This window comes from Zootoca vivipara, chromosome 7 (genome assembly GCF_965207765.1).
Source record: "Zootoca vivipara chromosome 7, rZooViv2.hap1.1, whole genome shotgun sequence".
NCBI lineage: Eukaryota > Metazoa > Chordata > Lepidosauria > Squamata > Lacertidae > Zootoca > Zootoca vivipara.
Window position 1 is genome coordinate 22,828,062 of NC_142590.1, and position 19,127 is coordinate 22,847,188.

The window sequence follows — 19,127 nt, forward strand, 5'->3', positions numbered from 1 at the left end:
CGCCCACTCCGCGAACGTGTGAAGGGGGCCTTCCTTCGCTCGCTCGCTCGCTCGCGCGTGCGTCCCCCCACCCACCCCGGGCGACCTACATTCCCGCGCGCAGCTGCCTTCAACCCCGACGCCACGCCACCCTGCCGTCGCCGAGGAGGATGATGATGCGTCGGGGCTCGGCGGCGAAGAGGTTAAGGCGGCCGCCTCCCTGTGCCCGCGCCCCTCCCTCCTCCTGCTCCTCTTCCCGCTCCACCAGCATGTAGGCAAGCGGGGCCCCTTCCCCTTTTCGCATGGAGCAGCTTCCTTGACGTCAGACCTATGAATATTGCACGAAGAAGCCGGCTGGCGAGAGCGACGGCTGGCGGCAGCGCTCGATGTAGGCAAGGCGGGCCCTTCGCCGGAGGGGAGTGCGCCGGGCACGAGGAGGCGCTGATCGCCGCCGCCGCTTTGGAGAAGGAGGCCGCCCGGCGCCTGCTGGCCGACAGGGGCGCCGCGGGAGCCGGAGGACTAGCGGCAGGCCGGCCGGCCAGCGCCGGTGGTGGTTGCGGTGGCGGTGGCGGCGACGGCCAAGCGGGCTTCTTGCTGCTGCTGCCGCCCCAAGAGGAGGAGGTTTTGGGCTGCGCGCTGCTCCCGCACCGGGAGGTGGCCCCGGGGGGATGTGACATCAGCGCCGCCGCCAGGCAGTGGGGCAGGAGAGGGGGACGGCTGCCCGGCAGCGCCGCCGCGGTCGCGCACTCGCTGCCCCCCGCTCCGGCTGCGCGTCTCCTGCCCGCGCCGTCCAGCATGTCTGCGAAGGAGAGGCCGAAAAGCAAAGTGGTCAAGGAGAGCGTCACGCTGTTGCCTTGTTTTTATTTCGTCGAGGTGAGTGGGGCAGACGATGGGGGGGGCTCCATCCTCTCTTTTTTTGGTGGTGGGGGTGATGGTGATGGGGAGAGATGATGTAAGGGGGCAGATCTGTCGCCTGCCCCACCTGGCACGCGCACCATCTCAGTGCCAGCTTCCCAAAAGCAAAGAACAGTTGTGCATTAGTGGTGTGTGTGTGTGTTTGAGGTGGATTGTCTGTCAACATTTCGCACGTATGCTTTACATGGGAGGGTGGGTCCTGCCCAAAAACTGGGTCTCATCTTTAATCAAGGGGTGGTGGTGGGAGGGGAGAGAGGCAATGTATTTCCCTTCCCTTTGGATCACCTTAAAGAGCCGTTTCCTGAAAAGCAAAAAAAAAAAAAAGATCAGGATGATGCATCAGGAAGCATCGATCTGTAGGAGTGTAAACCTGGCTTGAAATTGGGGGAGGGGGTGAAACGCATAACAAACAGAGACTTCTTCCACTGTTTGTTTGGGGGAATCATTCCTTTAAAGATTGAAGGAGGGGTGCAAATGAAGGGGAGATCACATCACGTGCGCAGGATCATTCCAATAGGAGAGCAAGGTTGGGGGGAGGAAGGGGGTTGTTCTACACGTACATGTAGTGGGCATGCATTATTTGAGAAAATTAAAATGAGGGCACATTAAGGTTGGGAACAAATGTTTCTAGATGGCTAAACAATTGGTGTTGCATTCTTGTTGGCATGCACTTACATGGTGAATGTTTGGGTACATGGGAGGTGCTTGGATGATTCCGGTTTCCATACGTAGTCCGAGGTGTGCTGTGTGTGTTCATAAAAGCAAAGTGGTTGTGTGAATGCATTTGCCTGCCCCGCTTCCCACACTGATAGCTTCAGAACTGTTATGGCTGTTCTGTGTTGTTCCTTGTTAGTGTTCCACAAGCACTCATAGTGGTTCTTTTCTGACAGTGTGAACTTGTGAACTGTTTCTTTTACAGCTGGGGTGCAAAAAGGGATTTCGTATTTGTATGTTTCGTTGACAGCTCAGGAAGTGAGCAAGCATATCCTTGGAAGACCTGAGGATATGCTGAGGAAAGAAGTGTTGGACTGAGTCAGTCTGTGTTTGCTTTAGAAATGATTGACAAGACAACTTAGAAAAAGTTGTAGAAGTCAGCCACCTCCCACCATCACCTGGAGAAAAGAAGCTCAGCCCATCCCATCTAGACTCCCAGTGATGGGCTCTGTGTTGACATAATAGGAAGACTCTGGTCCAAGATAACCAATAGCCGCTTCACAAAGCCTAGCTGTTGTGTCTCATTTGCAATAATCAGATGGCATATAGCAAGGATAGGAAACCCGTGGGCTCGCCGAGTATATTGTTGGACTCCAAATCCCATCAGCCCCAGCCAATATGGCAAATGGTCAGGAATGATGGGATTTGTAGTCTAACAAATCTGAAGGTCCACAAATTTTACACCTTTGTCATATAGAGCGGTTACGTTTTAGGTATTTGGAATACAAGGACTGTAGAAATGATTACACTAAAGGTGTAAGGTTGCAGATACACTGAAAACTGATGCGGGTAAATGAGTGTTTTTAAAACGTTCCTTGGGTGCATTGTTTTATTGATCACTCAGAAAAGCATTTATTATTTTGTTATGGGAAATGCCCTATATATTCAGGGAAGAGTCTTCAAAGATTCCTCAAGTTCTGAAAGGGGAAGGAGGGAATGTGTGAGTTATCCCATGTAAGAAAAGTTTAAAGTCTTTCCCTAAATGTCCTCCACCTCCTTATTCTCCATAAATAAGAAATAAAAATGGAGTCATTAGCATCTCTGCCAGAGTGCTCAGATGATATAAAGAAAGAAAGCAGAAGCTTGGGGTCTTTCCTCCCTCCTGGGCATGTAGCAGAGTAGGAGGAGATAGGATAATGGATGGAATGTTCTTTGTAGGCCCTTTCTGACTCTTGCAAAGTTTGGCCTATATTGGGAGAGAGCAGCTATGACATCACAGTCACCATACTTTGAAGAGTATGGTCCTCCTGACACCATAGGGTAGAGTAAGGGCTGAAGCTCACTGGTAAAACATCTGCTTTGCATGCAAAGGTTTCAGGTTCAATTCACAGCATCTTCAAGAAGGGCTGGGTATGTCCCCAATCTGAAACGGTCAAGAGCATCTACCAGTCATTATAGACAATGCTGAGCTAGATGAACCAATAGTCCTACTTGGTATGAGTCTGCTTCCTATATTTATTTGAAAATGCTCCATCATTGATAGGTGCTCAAAGAATGAGATGCATAATTTTTGAATTACTAGATCACTGCTTCCAGTTGGGCCTTCTTTCACTCAGCCACCTAAGCATCATCCATGGTCTTGGTTCAATCCAAAATGACAAAGTCAAGGGAGTCGAAGAATGGTTGGCTGCTTTGCCAAAGGAAAGTACTCAGAGTTTTCATATTAGTTTTGCTTAGATAAGTGTAGCTGTTTGCTGATTTCACACCCTCCAAAACAGGCTGCAGAGAGCTGAGCAACATTGATTAGAAGACTCTAATGAACGTGTGGGGAATGGAACATTATTTATTTCATTGGAGCCACTTTGAGCCTGGCCTTTTCAAAATCAATCCTAAAGCAGGTTACAACAGGGAAAATTCATATTACATGCTCAACAAAATCTTAAAACACATCAAAAGTCATTACAGCAAATCAGAATCAACTCTACTGACCAATTTAGCCAAATGCTTGTGTGAATAAATGTCTCTTTAAAGCAGGTGTGGTGGACCTTTGACCTTCCAGGTGTTGCTTGAACTAAAACTTCCATCATCATTGGCCATTGGTCCTGCTTGTTGCGGCTGATGGGAGTTGTAGTTCAGCAACGTCTGGAAGGTCAAAGGTCTCCCACCGCAGCTTTCGAAGGTGCCCACAGGCTGTCAGCATTGGTACCAACTGAGTCTGTGAATGGAGGGCATTCCATAATCAAGGTGGCATGATTGAGAGCATCCTCTCACAGGTTTCTACATACCATTCATTGGCACATGTCACATTGTTAAGGGGGTGTCTCTGCAATGTCTTAAAGTCTGGGTTGGTGTGTAGGGGAGTAACCAATCCAATGAGTATGTGGGTCCCAAACCATTGAGGGCTTTAAATGTCAACCCAAGCACTTTTGAACTTGGCTCAGCAGCCGACTGGTAGCAAATGACGTCATTGCACTTCAAGCCCCCACACATGGCAGCAGGGGAATGGGAAGTACGATGATGTCACGTTAATGCATTTTGTTTCTCTGTACAGGGGAGGGGGGAGGATATGTGGGCTGGCTCTCTTCCTCTTAAATCACAGAGTATGTGGAGGCCGCCATCGCTCCAGTAGAACCCACACCGAATCAGTCTAAAATGGCTTTTGAAAGTCATCACTTCATTTTGTCGCCCAGGGAATAGCTCTCAGAATTGTATACAGGGAAACCAACCATTAAGACTTCACTGCACTGAACAATGAAAGAAATAAAACACACTGCTGGCTGTTATTTCTCCAAAGCCAGCAGGAGAGGGCAAGGCAGCCAGAGGGCGTGGAGAGTGGGAGGGAAAGAAGAAAATGTAAACTTGCCTGGTTTTAGGTAGCCACAGAACATGAGGGCAACAGTGAAGAGCATATAATAGAAATATACTTGCATGCAGAGGAGAGAACACTTTCTCAGGTGGGGCATTTGAGAAGGGGAATAGTTACAGGTAGATAGCCATGTTGGTCTGATGTAGTCGAAACAAAAAAATATCCTTCCAGTAGCACCTTAGAGACCAACTAAGTTTGTCATCGGTATGAGCTTTCGTGGAATGTTACTCATTTTGGAATGTGCTGTGTTTAATGAGGATTCTCATGTTTGGATTTCCATGGTCTGGATGGTTCCAGACACATATCGCCCTCAAAACTGCGCTGAGGTAATTATTAAAAACAGTCTATGAAGTGTAGAGTCTATCGGGGTTCTCACTCATGTGGATGATCTTTGAGTGCATAGGGCTCCCTCACAATAGCACCAAATGTGAGGTCAACAGAGGGCATAGCCCAGGGTGACTATATATCCTACTTTACAGAGGATAGTTCTGTGTTTGATGGTGTCCTCTATTTGAGGGTCGTCCAGTCCAGGGTTGCATTTACAGCATACTGTACATTTAAAGCACTATGATACCGCTTTAAACAATCACCCAAAGAATTATTGGGCCTCCGTAAATATGGCCTAAGACTGGTTTTAAAATAACCATAGAAAGAGAGAGTGAAAGCTTTGAAGATGCCCATCAACAAGTTTTCATTACTTGATCTGCAAACTAAGCAGGCAGACAAATCACCTCTGGTGTCTTCACTACCACAAGTTAGATGTGTTGCATTCTGTTTCAGTTATAGTAAATAATACTGCATGATAATCTCATGAAAACTGATGTCCTCTTTTTGGATCAGGCATACTCTTGAGCCTAAGTCTGTTGCTACCACCCATCTGCACATTCTGTTTCTGAACATCCTGGTGGATGGGGTTTCCTGAGGACCTACAGACAGAAAGAATTTAGCAAGCCTGAGTTATATGTGGAGCCCTTTTTTTTAATTAAAAAAAGCAACTTTCAAGACTCATACATGAATATTAAATCAAACACAACACATTTAAACATCAGGCAAGGCTTTGTGGATTTGTCAGGGCAAACAAAGAACTGTTAGATGGAGGTAAGATTAATTTAGCAAAGCATAGCATCGTTTCAAGTGTGGGAAAAGGAGAGTGACATTTTCTGCTTATCTGCTGGGAATCTTTTTGTACAAAGAAGGCATACATACAGTGATATGAGCCCATGAAGTGGCTCCCAGCTCGAAGAGAGCAAGGCCAAAGTTCCGTATGGTAAGCAGGGAAATTAGACCTGTTTTCCTAAAGGTCATTGATTATTCCTAGAAAGCAAAAGCAAGCCATTCGCCCAGCCTGCCAGAGGTTGTTAACAGCCAGCGTCACAGCCAGGCATGCACTAGAGGTGTTCACATGTGACATTCAATGATTGTATTATCTGTGACCCTGTGTACACCATACCTGACCTGTGCAAAGCAACAGGTGTATACTCTTTCACGCAAACACAACGTAGAACTGGTGCTGTTCTGGGTGCCAAATAATACCACGTTTGTAAGAAATCCATCTTTTAGTGTGGCAGCACCTATACATTGGAACTTCCTTCCTGTTGACAACCTCAGTGTTTAAATACTTAAATGGAGCTAGGCTTGTGTCCCAAAATCAGATTCAGAGAATCCTTAACCTCCAACAGAAGAGCCGGGCCTTCTGGCCCCAGGGTCAGAAAATTAGGTGCTCTGGCAGATATGTGAGTTGCTCGGTGAAAAATCCAAATAGGACCTGAACTTATTCTGAGGTTCTTATTCAGAGCAGAGCTGGGGAAACCCAAAGATCTACCTGGACCAATACTTTGAGATACTTATCCTCTGCTAATGTCATTTGTAGATCCTACAAGGTATACAACACTTAAGTTGAATCCTGACTCCATTTAAGGCTTAAACACTGAGATTGTCCTGGGAAAAGGTAAATAGAATATTAGGAGACTTGCCAGTGTAATTATCCAGTGTCACCACCCACATGGTCTTGACAACAAGGCCCAGAATAAATTCAAAGGGAAGGCAAAGATAAGGGGAGAGAACTGTTCGATTTAAAATCATGGACAAAGGATAGCATAAATTGTCTGGAAGATGCAACTCTTTGCCTCTGTGCAGCTCTTACAGTTGAGATGGTTTCAGAATTAATACATGTTCGTGACATGAATTTAACTATGGATGAATTCAGCCCACCAGCTTTCACTCACACTATAATATTCTGAAGCTGCTACATTTGGAAGACTGTTGGAAGCTCACTTTTATAAGTCTGTCAAAAATGCAACCAACCCAAGGACTGCCTCATTTTATTTTATTTTAAAGCCCAAGAACATGTGACTGGCTGAAAATGTGGTGCTGGAATCAGTTTGCCAGTACTGGGGAAACTGGTGCCTAGATATACGAACATACCTTCTATTGCTTTAGTATACCCATGAGTACCCATGGCTTTTTTCATGGTATTCCCACGAACCTTGGGGAAGAAATATACACACACACACAACCACTTGCCAGGTTGCTTGGGAGAAATGCCTCTGACCTTCTGCCAGCAGTTTCATAGCTCTAGTGTATCCTTGTTCCCAGAGGCAGCTAGCATATTGGCAGCCACTAGAGACAGGGCCTCAAATATGTGGAACATGTACATTTGCCCCCAATTCACTTTCAAACAAGATTTGAAAACCCATTTATTTCAAGCAGCCTTGAGCCGAGGTGTTGCGCTGACCATTTCAAACCATTTACATTGCGGCTGATTTTAAAGAAATGTTTTTTTCTGAATTGCTTGTGTTGATTTTATATGAGTGTTGTCCTGGTGCATTGTGATGTCCAGCACTGAGAAGAGATGATGGCCCATATACCTGAGGATGGATGGATGGCCCAGCACTCTTAAATTGGGTAGAAACAAAAGCAAGTTCAGAACCATGTACAAGGACTATAGCGTTGGTGTAGGATCATAGCTGGAAGTATAGCAGCTGAAGTAGACAGAGAAAATTGCCCTGGATCTACTCACAGATCTTTGTTATCTGGGCTAGGTGGTCAAGATCAAAGATTTGAAATGCATCTGGTCAGTGAAAGGCTCAGTGCAATTTTCTGCAGCCATTGACTTCTAGGGAACAGGATTTCAAATTGCTAAGAGTTCTTTTCAGATCCCCCTGGTAGACCGGGGGTGTATCTCTCTTCTCAGGGCAATGAGAAGTTTTCATTTGCAGACCCTTAATCAATGGCCCTGACAAGTATAAATGGCTCGTGTGAGACATAAATTGCTGCTGGATTCTCTCTGATGTTAGTCATTTTATTATATTGATTTTTGTTCTATTTATATTGTTTGTGTTACGAGGTTTGTAATGATGTATTTTTATGAATTGCCATATACCAGGGGTGGCCAACTCCTAAGAGACTGTGATCTACTCACAGAGTTAAAAACTGGCAGTGATCTAACCCCTTCTTTTTAGGAAGGAGGAAGGCCCATTTTGGGGGGTTGGGGTCAGAGTTGTTGAGTTTTTTTCAGGAAGGAGGTAAAATGTTGAGCTTTCTTTAGGGGAGCCACAGTTGTTCAGCTTCTTGGGGGGGGGAGCCAATGACCTACCAGTGATCTACCACAGATGTCCAGTGATCTACCAGTAGATCACAATCTACCTGTTGGACATACCTGCCATATACCAACCACCCTGGGAACCTTCAGGTTTAAGAGTGGGATATTAAGTAATGAATAAACAAATGTTGTGCTTAGTATGAAATAAGAGCATAAGAATAGCCTGCTGGATCAGGCCACTGGCCTATCTAGTCCAGCATCCTGTTCTCATAGTGGCCAGCCAAATGTGTGTGGGAAATGAGTGCGCAGAAGATGAGCACAAGGGCACTCCCTTTATTTTAAATGCTGCCGTTTTAATTGTTTAGTTTTATTGAAATGAGATGCTTTAGCTTTTATGTCTTGTTTGCAAAGTTGCCTTGGGAGGGTTTAGCCCTGCATACAAACATACTGGTGACCTATATTACAGAGAGCTGGCCTTTATTTGACATGTCCAAGTCTAATCTAAGGACAGATCATCCTAAAAAGGGCTAGCAGAGACCTTAAATTTGTCCATCAGCATTTAGCAACTGATGTCACCTAGTCACAATCTTCCCCCATTATGGTAGTTTGTACTGTGTTTTGTTTTGTTTTTCAAATTGTGGTAATCATTTCTAATTTTTGGATTAATACTACATCAAGCTCTCTCCCACTTGATCCATCCCTATTTTGAGATCATTTGCTCTTTCTGCCTCCACAGCTGCACTTCTTCCTATGGTGCTGAACCAGCACTATAGTCCTTGTCCATGGTGCTGAAATTGCTTTTGATTGCAGCCTAGGTTCATCTAGACTTCTTCTTGTCCTGCCTCTTTCCACTGGGACAACCCAATAATATTTACAGCTGAATTGGAGCAAACTTCTGTCAGGTTTTCTGTGGGTTGATGTTTGCTCCAATTCGACACTAAAAAGCGGATTTTCCCAGTGAAAGCAATGGGGGGAGCGGAAAACCACTCAGACCCATGCTTTCTAGGCAATGGGACAAGTGGAAGCTGCCTGTTTCAGAGCACTGGGTCTGTTATAATTAGCCATTAAATTTGTATACCCAGAAGTTAACAGAAGTTAGGCTATTCTCCAAATTAGGGGCACAGCGGGGCCACCAGCCAAAACTGATGGAAGGCAACACTGCACCACCGAGGCCACCTGAGCCTCAAGAAACAACAAAGGATCCAGGAGTACCCCCAAGCTACATAACCACCACTTCAGAGGGAGGGTAACCCCCTCAAGAGCAGGCAAATTCCCATATATCCAGTCTAGGGAACCACCCACTAACAATGCCTCGATCTTATCTGGATTGAGTTTCAATTTCTTGGCTCCCATCGAATCTGTCACCAAGGCAAGACAACGGTCTAACACATCCACTGCCACACACACAGATGTAAAGTGAACTGAAGGAGGGACCTGATTTTCTATATCCATTTCAATGGGGGTTTAGGCTCAGTTTTGGCACAGAAACTGCTTGGGTCACCCTATATGAGAGAGAGACATGGGAAACATAACCTTGTTAATTCTCCTCAACCTCTTAGTGGCTTTTGATACTATTGACCATGGTATCCTTCTGGAGAGGCTGTCTGAGTTGGGGTTGGTGGCACTGCTTTGTGGTGGCTCCAGTCCTACTTGGATGGTCTCTACCAGAGGGTGATGCTTGGGGGGGTTCATTTCAGCCCCATGGAGCCTTCAATGTGAAGTTCTTCAGAGTTCAATTTTATCCCCTATGCTATTTAACATCTACATGAAACCGCTGAGCAGCATTCGAAACTCCCATTGTTCTAGGTGCATTTTGCGATGGGGAATTTCATTAATGCGAGCAGTTTCTGAGCTCTGGGCGCAGTACTGAGCCTAAGATTTCAGTTTACAAATGCCACTGCTGGAAGAAAAGGAGGACCTTTTCCTGCCTCCCCACTTCCAGCCACTCTCTGAAGACTGGAGAAGTGACCCTCATAAGAATATTAGGGGGGGGCAGGCAGGGGAAGTATGGCTTTGTTTTTTGCAGTCTTCAGATGAGGACTAAGCCATGTGAAAAATGAACATAAGATTTTAGCTGCAGTTCATTCATTTTCTGCTTTGTATTCTTGTTATAAAAAAGCTAAACACTCCATTGTGGTGCCCACAACCTCGGTTTAATGTGCCACTCAGCTCCTAGCTTTCATATCTCAGTTTCTAACACTGCCGCTGAGTGGGGTCATCCGTAGTTTTGAGCACATTGACACACAGTTCTGCTTCTCCTGCACACCAATGTGGACCAATGAAATGTGCTCTCTGAAGGACATGAAGTAACTTTGTTGTGTACATTTTGCAGAAGGAAGACGATAGCTTTGTGTGTGTAGCAATGGATTACAGTGGGCCTGCCACTTAAGTGAGCGTTCAGGTCCATGTATCCACATGCAAAGGCAAAATTGCATTAAGTCAGGAACCCCCAGAGCTGCACACCCCCTTCATAACCATCCCTACCTGTCTGGAGCTGGCCTTGCTCTCTGCTTTGCTTAGAGTTGGGAAGGAGGAATGATGTAACCGAGCAGAGTGGACATCATCAGGATCCACAGTGAGAAACAGTTGGGCTAGATGGGTTTAAGGCGATCTCCCATGTTGTGATCATAAAGTGGAAAAACATGTCACTCGTCAAAGAACAAGCTCAGACAAAATGTGGTTGTCAGTACAATAGTATTTAAAACGAACTGCCCTGTCCAACCGTGTATTGTTTAAGAAGCTGCACTAGCACGTTCTGCAATATATTCCTGGAGAATAAAAGCTGCATTGTCTGGAAAAAGTAGTAGCAGGATTTGGGAAACCCTCGAGCTCATGAAAATAGATTAACATCTCACTTCACGAATTCCAAGGCTGAGTCATGGCAGAGGAAATATATGTGTCTGGACTTATGCCCAACTCAGGCCATGCCCTGCCGCATCACTCTCTGTCTTGCAAATTGAGCATCCAAGCCAGCTTCATTAAATTTCCCGGGAAGCTTCCAATGAAATCAATGGGGAGTGAAGTACACCTAGCCTTGTGCAGGATTGTGCCCATTGATTTTATACCCTTGGCTCGGAAACTCTCAGTAGAGGGTCATGCAGTGCCTCTTGCCACTCTGATACAGTCTTAGGACACCCCCACACTATCGATCTATATTGGTCAGTTTAATGGACATAACAATAATTTTGGGGGTCCTGGGTTACTCACGAGGCAAAGGATTCTGTACCAGACCCCCGGGACCTTTCAGGAAACTATGGTTCGAAGGGTTCCTTGAGAAAAGGGAAATGCTATTCAACCATAAAGACATAAGAAGATGCCTACTGGATCAGACCAAAGGCTAATCTAGCAGAACATCTTGATTCCCACAGTGGGATGTCTCTTGGGAAGACCGCAAGCAGGGCATAATGGCAACTGTCCTCTCCTGCTGTAGTTCCATAGGAATTGGGATTCAGAGTCATTCTATCCCTGATAGGATAGCTCAGTTGGTTAGAGCATTGTGCTGATAATGCCAAGGTTGCAGGTTCGATCCCCATATGGGACAGCTGCATATTCCTGCATTGCAGGGAGTTTGGACTAGATGATCCTCAGGCTCCCTTCTGACTCAACCATTCTATGATTATTTGATCTTTGAACCTGGACTAGTACTAGCCCATGATAGCCTTACATACCTTGCCTTTGTCAGACCCCCATTGAAAGCCATCTGACCGAGAGGCTCTCTTCATTAGTCTCTGGTATAGTTATGCCCCTGAGAGTACCATTGCTTCCCTCTGAAATATTTGGCTCAACAATGCATGCACACCCCATTAATGAATGCGGACTGTGCATGCACATATATGCAAAGCAAAGTTGTGGGGACTGTGGTTTGGTGTGCGTGTGTGCATCAAAAAGAAACAGAACGTGATTCCTTTGTTTTAAAATGCCAGCGTGGATACTTAAGGGAACAAACCCTCTTTCGATCATTCATTATCTTGCAAATAGCAAGTTGTTCCTTTGTTATTGCATTATATCATATTAGAAAGGGGGGGGGAGATTATGCAAAAGTCTGGTTTTTTTATCCTCCAGATGGAGTGGGATTTAGTCCTCACATGTTGCAGGGAAAGTTACAAGGACACAGATTATTTGATGAGATACAAAGGAGGAGGTGGAAAGCAAGGAGATAAATTATATAATTAACTCTTGCAGTGCCAATATCACATGTGAGCAGCTTTGCATTCCTCTACGCTTAGCACCATAGGACACAGAGGAATTCCAGAAGCAAATCTGGAGGTTGTGGTTGCTACCATACCTGCATCAACTCTACTTGTGGTTTTTAAATTGAAGTGTTTCAAAGCTTCTAAAGCAGTGGACATTTAAATGCCTATCTAAGCAACATCTTCCTGTTTTAAAAGCTGTATGCTGCGGTCCCCCCAAATGCTTGACCAGTGAGTAAGATTGATGGACAGACATGCTGTTTCAGGTGTCTCTGAGCATGCAGAGAGTGCCTTGTTCCCCAAACTGACTTTTCCATAGCATGCTATCCATAATATAAAGCACATAGCTTAAACTTCAGTGTGTGCAATTGGTGTGATGGTGGAATTGTTTCTTATTTTTTATTCATTCCTACCTCCACTTTCCTCTCCTTCTCTTTCTCCTGTGTCAGATGGTAAACTCTAGGGGGCTGGAGTCTGCTCTCTTGTACTGTGTAAAGCACCGTGTCACTATATAAGTAATAAATAAGGATTGTAGCATAGAAGCTCAAAGATGAGTTCTTATCCATCTATGGAATGTACTTGCTCAGAGACACTTTGCATCTGGAGTAGCTGGTGGAAGAGGCAGGGCCATTGCAGTTACACAAAGACAGGGAACAGCTGACAAGGGAAGGAAGCATCTCTGTGTAACTGCAGCTTACGGACCTGTCACTGACTGAATTGGACAGGAGCTGCCTGTCAACTGTTCCGTGCTGATTTTGATTCATTCCATTTCGTTTAGAGAAGATGTGTGTTCAGGAGTGTCACTTAGTGCAGGAAAGGAAAGTTCAAAAACATTCCCTTTATCAGAACAGCATCTGATGGCTGCTGTACAAGATCTGGGCCTAAATTGGCTACATGTTTGGCAGTTACACCCTCTTCTTCTAAGTATGTCTGATGTGAGAGAAGCAGCCACCAGGAATTTTAGTTCGTTGAGGCTTCGGTTAGATCCAGAACACACATAGCACTTACACTCTTTGCTGTTAGACCTTCAGTTTTCTCCCCTCCCTCCCTGGGCAGGTTCCCACCCCTCTGTTGTGTAGAACAATCCAGCAGCGTCGGATCAGATTAGCAGACTCTCCAAGTGTACCTATTTTCCAGGATTTATACAAGCCGCCCCAGTTTCTGATTTGAACTTGGAATGTCCTGCTTTCCCTTAGGACAGGCATAGGCAACCTTGGCTCTCCAGATGTTTTGGAACTACAACTCCCATGATCCCTAGCTAACAGAGCCAGTGGTCAGGGATCATGGGAGTTGTAGTTCCAAAACATCTGGAGAGCCAAGGTTGCCTATGCCTGCCTTAGGAGGTCCCTATTATCATTGGAGAAATGTTGGAGGGTATAGAGTTCTGTGACCTCTGAGTCAAGGAGATAAGCAACTATGCAAACTTTAGAAGACCTCTGAGGGCAACCCTGTACAGGGAAGTTGTTTCATGCATTCCTGCACCATGTGGCAACCCAGCAGAATGATAGCTCTGTTTTGAGCATGCTCAGAGCTCTTTCTCTGAAGGCCAGATTTCCTTGTAGCTTTCAGCATGTTCTAATAACCAGAGAAGCAATAGGTAGTGTTTCCTATATTGGGGAGCTTTTGTTTGTTTCTTTTGCATTTCTTTTATGGCCTTCTGAGAGAGAGAAATAAAGAAACCGGGAGAGAGCACAATTAAGCAATGCAATATAAACGCATGCAGAGACAGAAAAAATAAAGCAACAATACAATGGGGAGGAGAACCTGAAAGCAACTGAGAATACAATATAGCATTCAACTATCTCATATTTAAAAGGGGAGTACTGGTTAGACATTATTTTTACTGTATTTTGTATGTATTTATATCGATAAATTTTTATATTTAAAAAAAGCAGCATGTTTCTGAAATAAATATATTTTACTTAATCATTTTGCATGTATTTTTGTCAATCAAATTGGGAGGAGAAATGGTGGGTGGCTTGTGTATGTGTTGCAAAAAAACTCTGTATTAACTATTAAGAACTGCAGCAGCACCTGGGTAAGACAGGGCAGGCTGAACAGAACCATGAACAATTCCAGAGTATTTTTCAGGGCATTTCCACAAAAGGTGTGCATATTCACTTCCAACAAGTCCTTCCCCTCATGTAACTACAGTACAGGATATTAATTCTTGCTTACTTTTTTTTGTCAGAGAATTTCTACAAGTTTGGGCTCTGTGCCTGTTTGGATATCCCTGGTCCTGAATGGGGTAACTGTGCCCCTGAAGGACCAGGTGCACAGCCTGGGAGTCATTTTGGACTCACAGCTGTCTATGGAGGCGCAGGTCAATTCTGTGTCCAGGGCAGCTGTTTATCAGCTCAATCTGGTACGCAAGCTGAGACCCTACTGTCTCGCCAGAGTGGTGCATACTCTAGTTATCTCTCGCTTGGACTACTGCAATGCGCTCTATGTGGGGCTACCTTTGAAGGTGACCCAGGAACTACAACTAACGCAGAATGCGGCAGCGAGACTGGTGACTGGGAGCAGCCGCCGAGACCACATCCTGAAAGACCTACATTGGCTCCCAGTACGTTTCCGAGCACAATTCAAAGTGTTGGTGCTGACCTTTAAAGCCCTAAACAGCCTCGGTCCAGTATACCTGAAGGAGCATCTCCGCCCCCATCGTTCTGAGGTCCAGCGCGAGGGCTTTCTGGCGGTTCCCTCGCTACGAGAAGCCAAGTTACAGGGAACCAGGCAGAGGGCCTTCTCAGTAGTGGCACCCACCCTATGGAATGCCCTCCCAACAGAGGTCAAAGAGAACAACAATTACCAGACCTTTAGAAGGCATCTCAAGGCAGCCCTGTTTAGGGAAGCTTTTAATTATTATTATTATATCCTAAAGCTCGCCTCTACTTCTCCTGCAAGGGACCCGGGTGGCGCTGTGGTCTAAACCACAGAGCCTAGGGCTTGTCGATCAGAAGGTCGGCGGTTCAAATCCCCGCGACAGAGTAAGCTCCCGTTGCTCGGTCCCTGCTCCTGCCAACCTAGCAGTTCGAAAGCATATCAAAGTGCAAGTAGATAAATACTTACCGGCGGGAAGGTAAACAGCGTTTCCGTGCGCTGCTCTGGTTTGTGAGAAGCGGCTTTGTCATGCTGGCCACATGACCCAGAAGCTGTACGCCAGCTCCCTTGGTCAATAAAGCGAGATGAGTGCCGCAACCCCAGAGATGTCCGCAACTGGACCTAATGGTCAGGGGTCCCTTTACCTTTACCTTACTTCTCCTGCAGTGTGGCTGCTAGGAGATCAAGTAAGCACATTTTTGTGTTGCCCCCAAACACTAATCTAAATTGTGATTTGTTGAAGTAAGGCAGAATCATAAATCACAGTTGGAAGCTGGCTAGTTTAAAACAAACCATAGTTACGCTTAACCACAGTTTGTTGGATTTGAACAATGCAACAAGCTGCAATCAATGAAAAAGCAGAAGCAAATGTTTCTGAATTTCCTGGGCCGGAAGAGGATGGGGAGTGAGATTCAGGACCTTCATGTGAGGCTAGCCTTGTTCCTGTCGTGATGCAAGTAGAAAGTGTGTGCTCTTGATCACATCTGCTTCTGGCCAAACCACATAAATTGCCAGGTTCGCTCCACATCCATGGAGCCTTGAACACTTGTTTCCAACAGCGGACAGACAGATTGGCCAATGAAAGTCAGAAGCACGCAGTAGCAACCCCCCCCCCCTGGTGGCCCCAGGTATCGAATAATCAGGTGTGTACTGCTTTAAAACATGGAGCCATCAATCCTCCTTTCAGAACTCACTGCTGTTCATTGACCTGTCCTTGGATTTCTTTAAACCATTTAGAAAGCTACATCTATGTGAGTGGTCATCTTAAATTCCGCAGACAAAAGTATGCATTTTGTGACGTAAATCCTTTTTTCAGTCCTCAATCCATTGCCAATCAATTTCATTGTGTTGGGAGAGTGATTAAATACCTAGCAGAAGCATCTGAAGAGATAGTAGAATAATTCCTCATGTTGAATACTTTTGATTTGGTGGTTATCTTTTCACTCTGCTTTCCTAAGGATTAACATGGCGATGTTTGTCCTTTTTATTATCATGGCACTTGTGCGATACTAAAAAGAACTCAGGCAATTTTGAGGTTAAACAAGCTTATTAATTATACTGATCATCTTCGCCTCCTATTCTCCTGAAATCAAGGGCTACTGTTTCCTGCACAATGCATTTCCAGAAAATCAGGATCCCAAACTTACAGTTTTGTCACTGAATACTTAGAAGCATCTCCCATAAACCCACTGTACAGAAGCTTCACTTGTTTTTTCCCCACCGTAAATTTCAAAGAGGAGCAAGGTTTAATTGCTGAAGCCAGCTCTCCATCAACCAGCTAAAGTGTTCCGATATTAGGCCCCTTCTCTCTTTTGTATCTGTTTGCCTTTAAGATTCCAATTTGAGTCCAGAAGTTAAAGCAATGCCATCTAATTACATCGGACATGCTCAAGGTGTTTGATGTTAATACTTGTAATTGCAATGCTCCTGCTGTTCAAAGCAACACACTCAGTAAATATTCATAAGTTCAAATACCTACCTGCAACTTCTCCTTTGAAAACATACATGGTTTTCCCTTGGCTTTTTTCTTTTTTAAAAAAAGTCTATTACATACAAGTGGTGGCAAAACTCTTTTGGCCTGAGGTCTGAATTCGCACTCGGGTCAAGCCTCTGAGGTCACATGGCAGCAGTGAGTGTGGCACATAGGCATTATGCACCTTTAAGCGCCAGGCAAAAACATTCCTTTCTAACCAGGCCCTTGGCTGATTGTCATCCAATGCCCTTTTAAAATGTGTTGGGGAGGAGAGGGATAATTGGGTTGTCCTTGTTTTTGTTCTTATTATGTATCTTGTGTTTGTATTGGGATTTTATGTTGCGAACCTCCCTGAGGCGTGCGGGTATAGGACAGTATACAGATTTAATAAATAATCAAAATAAGAATAGGCATGCAGCCCCCACCTTCTACAACTGATCTGTGCTGAAGAGCTGGAGGGGGGGGTTATCACCTGGGCTGTGGAAGGTACCCCCAATTCTGTTTGGGGTCCAGTTTGATGATCCAGATCAGGCCACAGTCCAACCTGGACCAATCAGGACCCAACTCAGGACCCAGACCAAATGGAGAGGGACATATATAGCCCCTATTTAAAAATCAAGGTTTTAAACCCCAATTAAATGTGTCCTGGGCATCATTGGGAGACTATACAGGCAGAGACTCTCACCTGCATCATCTCCTCTCTCCCCCTTCTGACCACATTGAATCAGTGCTTTGAACTCTAATTTAAGATGTGGTTGGTGGCGAGGAGAGAAAGGAAGAAAGAGATGGTGCAGGCAACATCTCTGCCTGTATTGTCGTCTCTTCACTACTTGACCACCACTGCCCTCCCTCCACCTTTTGACAGCCCCAGATCACAGCAGGTGGACCTGAACTGCCTCAGTGTGATCTAGTGCTGCTTCAACCCACTCTGGACAAATTTCAGAGTGACCCATATTGGCCCAATTTGGTTTGGGATCTGAGATTTGTATGGACCAGGATGTAGAGACTTAAGTTATCAGCCTCTTCCCAGGCGTCAAATGACCAGCCTGATGAGCAGAGAGGGAACAAATTGCATCTCTACCAGGGCACTGAGCTGAGAGGTGAAGGTTAAACCTCTCTGGCCATCTCAGTGCTGTGTTTACTGGAGAGCTTGGAGGGTTGATGTGACCCGCAGTCTAGGGGTTAGCTGCTCCAGAGGAAGGTGTGAAAAAAGCAATCAGGGTGCTACATCGCAGATTTGTGCAAGAGAAAGTCTGCTAACCCAGCGTGAACTTTCCCACTTCCTCTCCCCCCCGCCGCCCCCCCCCCAAGATACTGCAGCTCCCTGAAAAGCCTCTCGTCAGGAAAAGGCACATGATGTGGCCCTGGGGGCTGCAGTAGCACATTCAAACACATTTAAGAGATGTAAACCGATTTATGATCAGGTTTCTGTGCTTTTTTAAAAAAATGTTGTTGTTTAGTCGTTTAGTCATGTCCGACTCTTCGTGACCCCATGGACCATAGCACACCACGTGCTACCTTTAAAAAAAAATTAAAGGTGCTTAAATTATCGTTTGTGCTAATGGCAAACTCAGTCTCTGAGTGGCAGTGCTTTTATGTTTCAGAAGTACACAAATATTGTGGAAGCAAACCCTGAGAGAGTTGTTTGCCCCTTGGATGCTTTTGCTGCTAAATATTGGAGATTCATTCTCCGTGTTTGCATTCATGGGATTGTTGTCTATCACATGATGGTATATGTTTTCATTCCACAGGGTGGGACGTGACAGAGACAGGATGTTTGTGTTACTGTGTTTCCTGAAGTGGGACTATTGTCCTTTGTTCATTCTCTTTGCTGTCTGATGCTAGAGAGAGAGGGAGCCATGTTGCAGTGATCTGTGTGTGTTTATATGTAAATAAACGTAGATTAGCCAAATGCTGAGCTACTGAGTTCTGTTACGCAACTGCGCAAACTCTGTGCATCCGTAAGTGTGCTGATGTTTCTTGGCATCAGTCGCTGTGATGTTCGGGCTGAAGAATGCTTATGAAGCTCCTGAACGATCGACCAGGAGGGAGAGAACATGCCAGTCGGGCATGTCCCTCTACCAGGGTCCTACTTGCGAGTAAGAGATCCTAACCAGTTTGCCCCTTGGATGTTTTTGCTCCTAAATATCATGTTTCTGCTTACGCTGACCTTGGGGTTTCACCAAGTGTGCTGCTAAGTCCACTCACCTTCAACAGTGGGCGGTGTTGTGGCCAGGCATCTGGTATCCTTAGTGATCCGGCCAGAGGGTGGAGGGATGCCGCCCGCGTCATGCTGGTGCCTGACTGTCACCCCCCCCCAGCTGGCCAAGCGGTGCAGCTGGGGGCGTGGCCACGGGCGATTTAAATTGTGATGCAGCCGAGGGGGGGGGGTAGTAAGGGTATTCTGGG

At 45.6% G+C, this 19,127-nt stretch overlaps 1 protein-coding gene across 1 annotated transcript in view; it reads left to right on the forward strand.

Annotated features, from left to right (window-relative positions):
- The first annotated feature begins 309 nt into the window (after positions 1-309).
- The window catches only part of PLPPR4 (phospholipid phosphatase related 4), a 36,393-nt gene continuing 17,575 nt past the window's right edge, over positions 310-19,127 (forward strand). The window contains exon 1 of the mRNA XM_088673797.1: positions 310-852. Within this exon, the coding sequence (XP_088529923.1) occupies positions 310-852 (543 nt within the window). The remainder of the gene's footprint in view (positions 853-19,127) is intronic.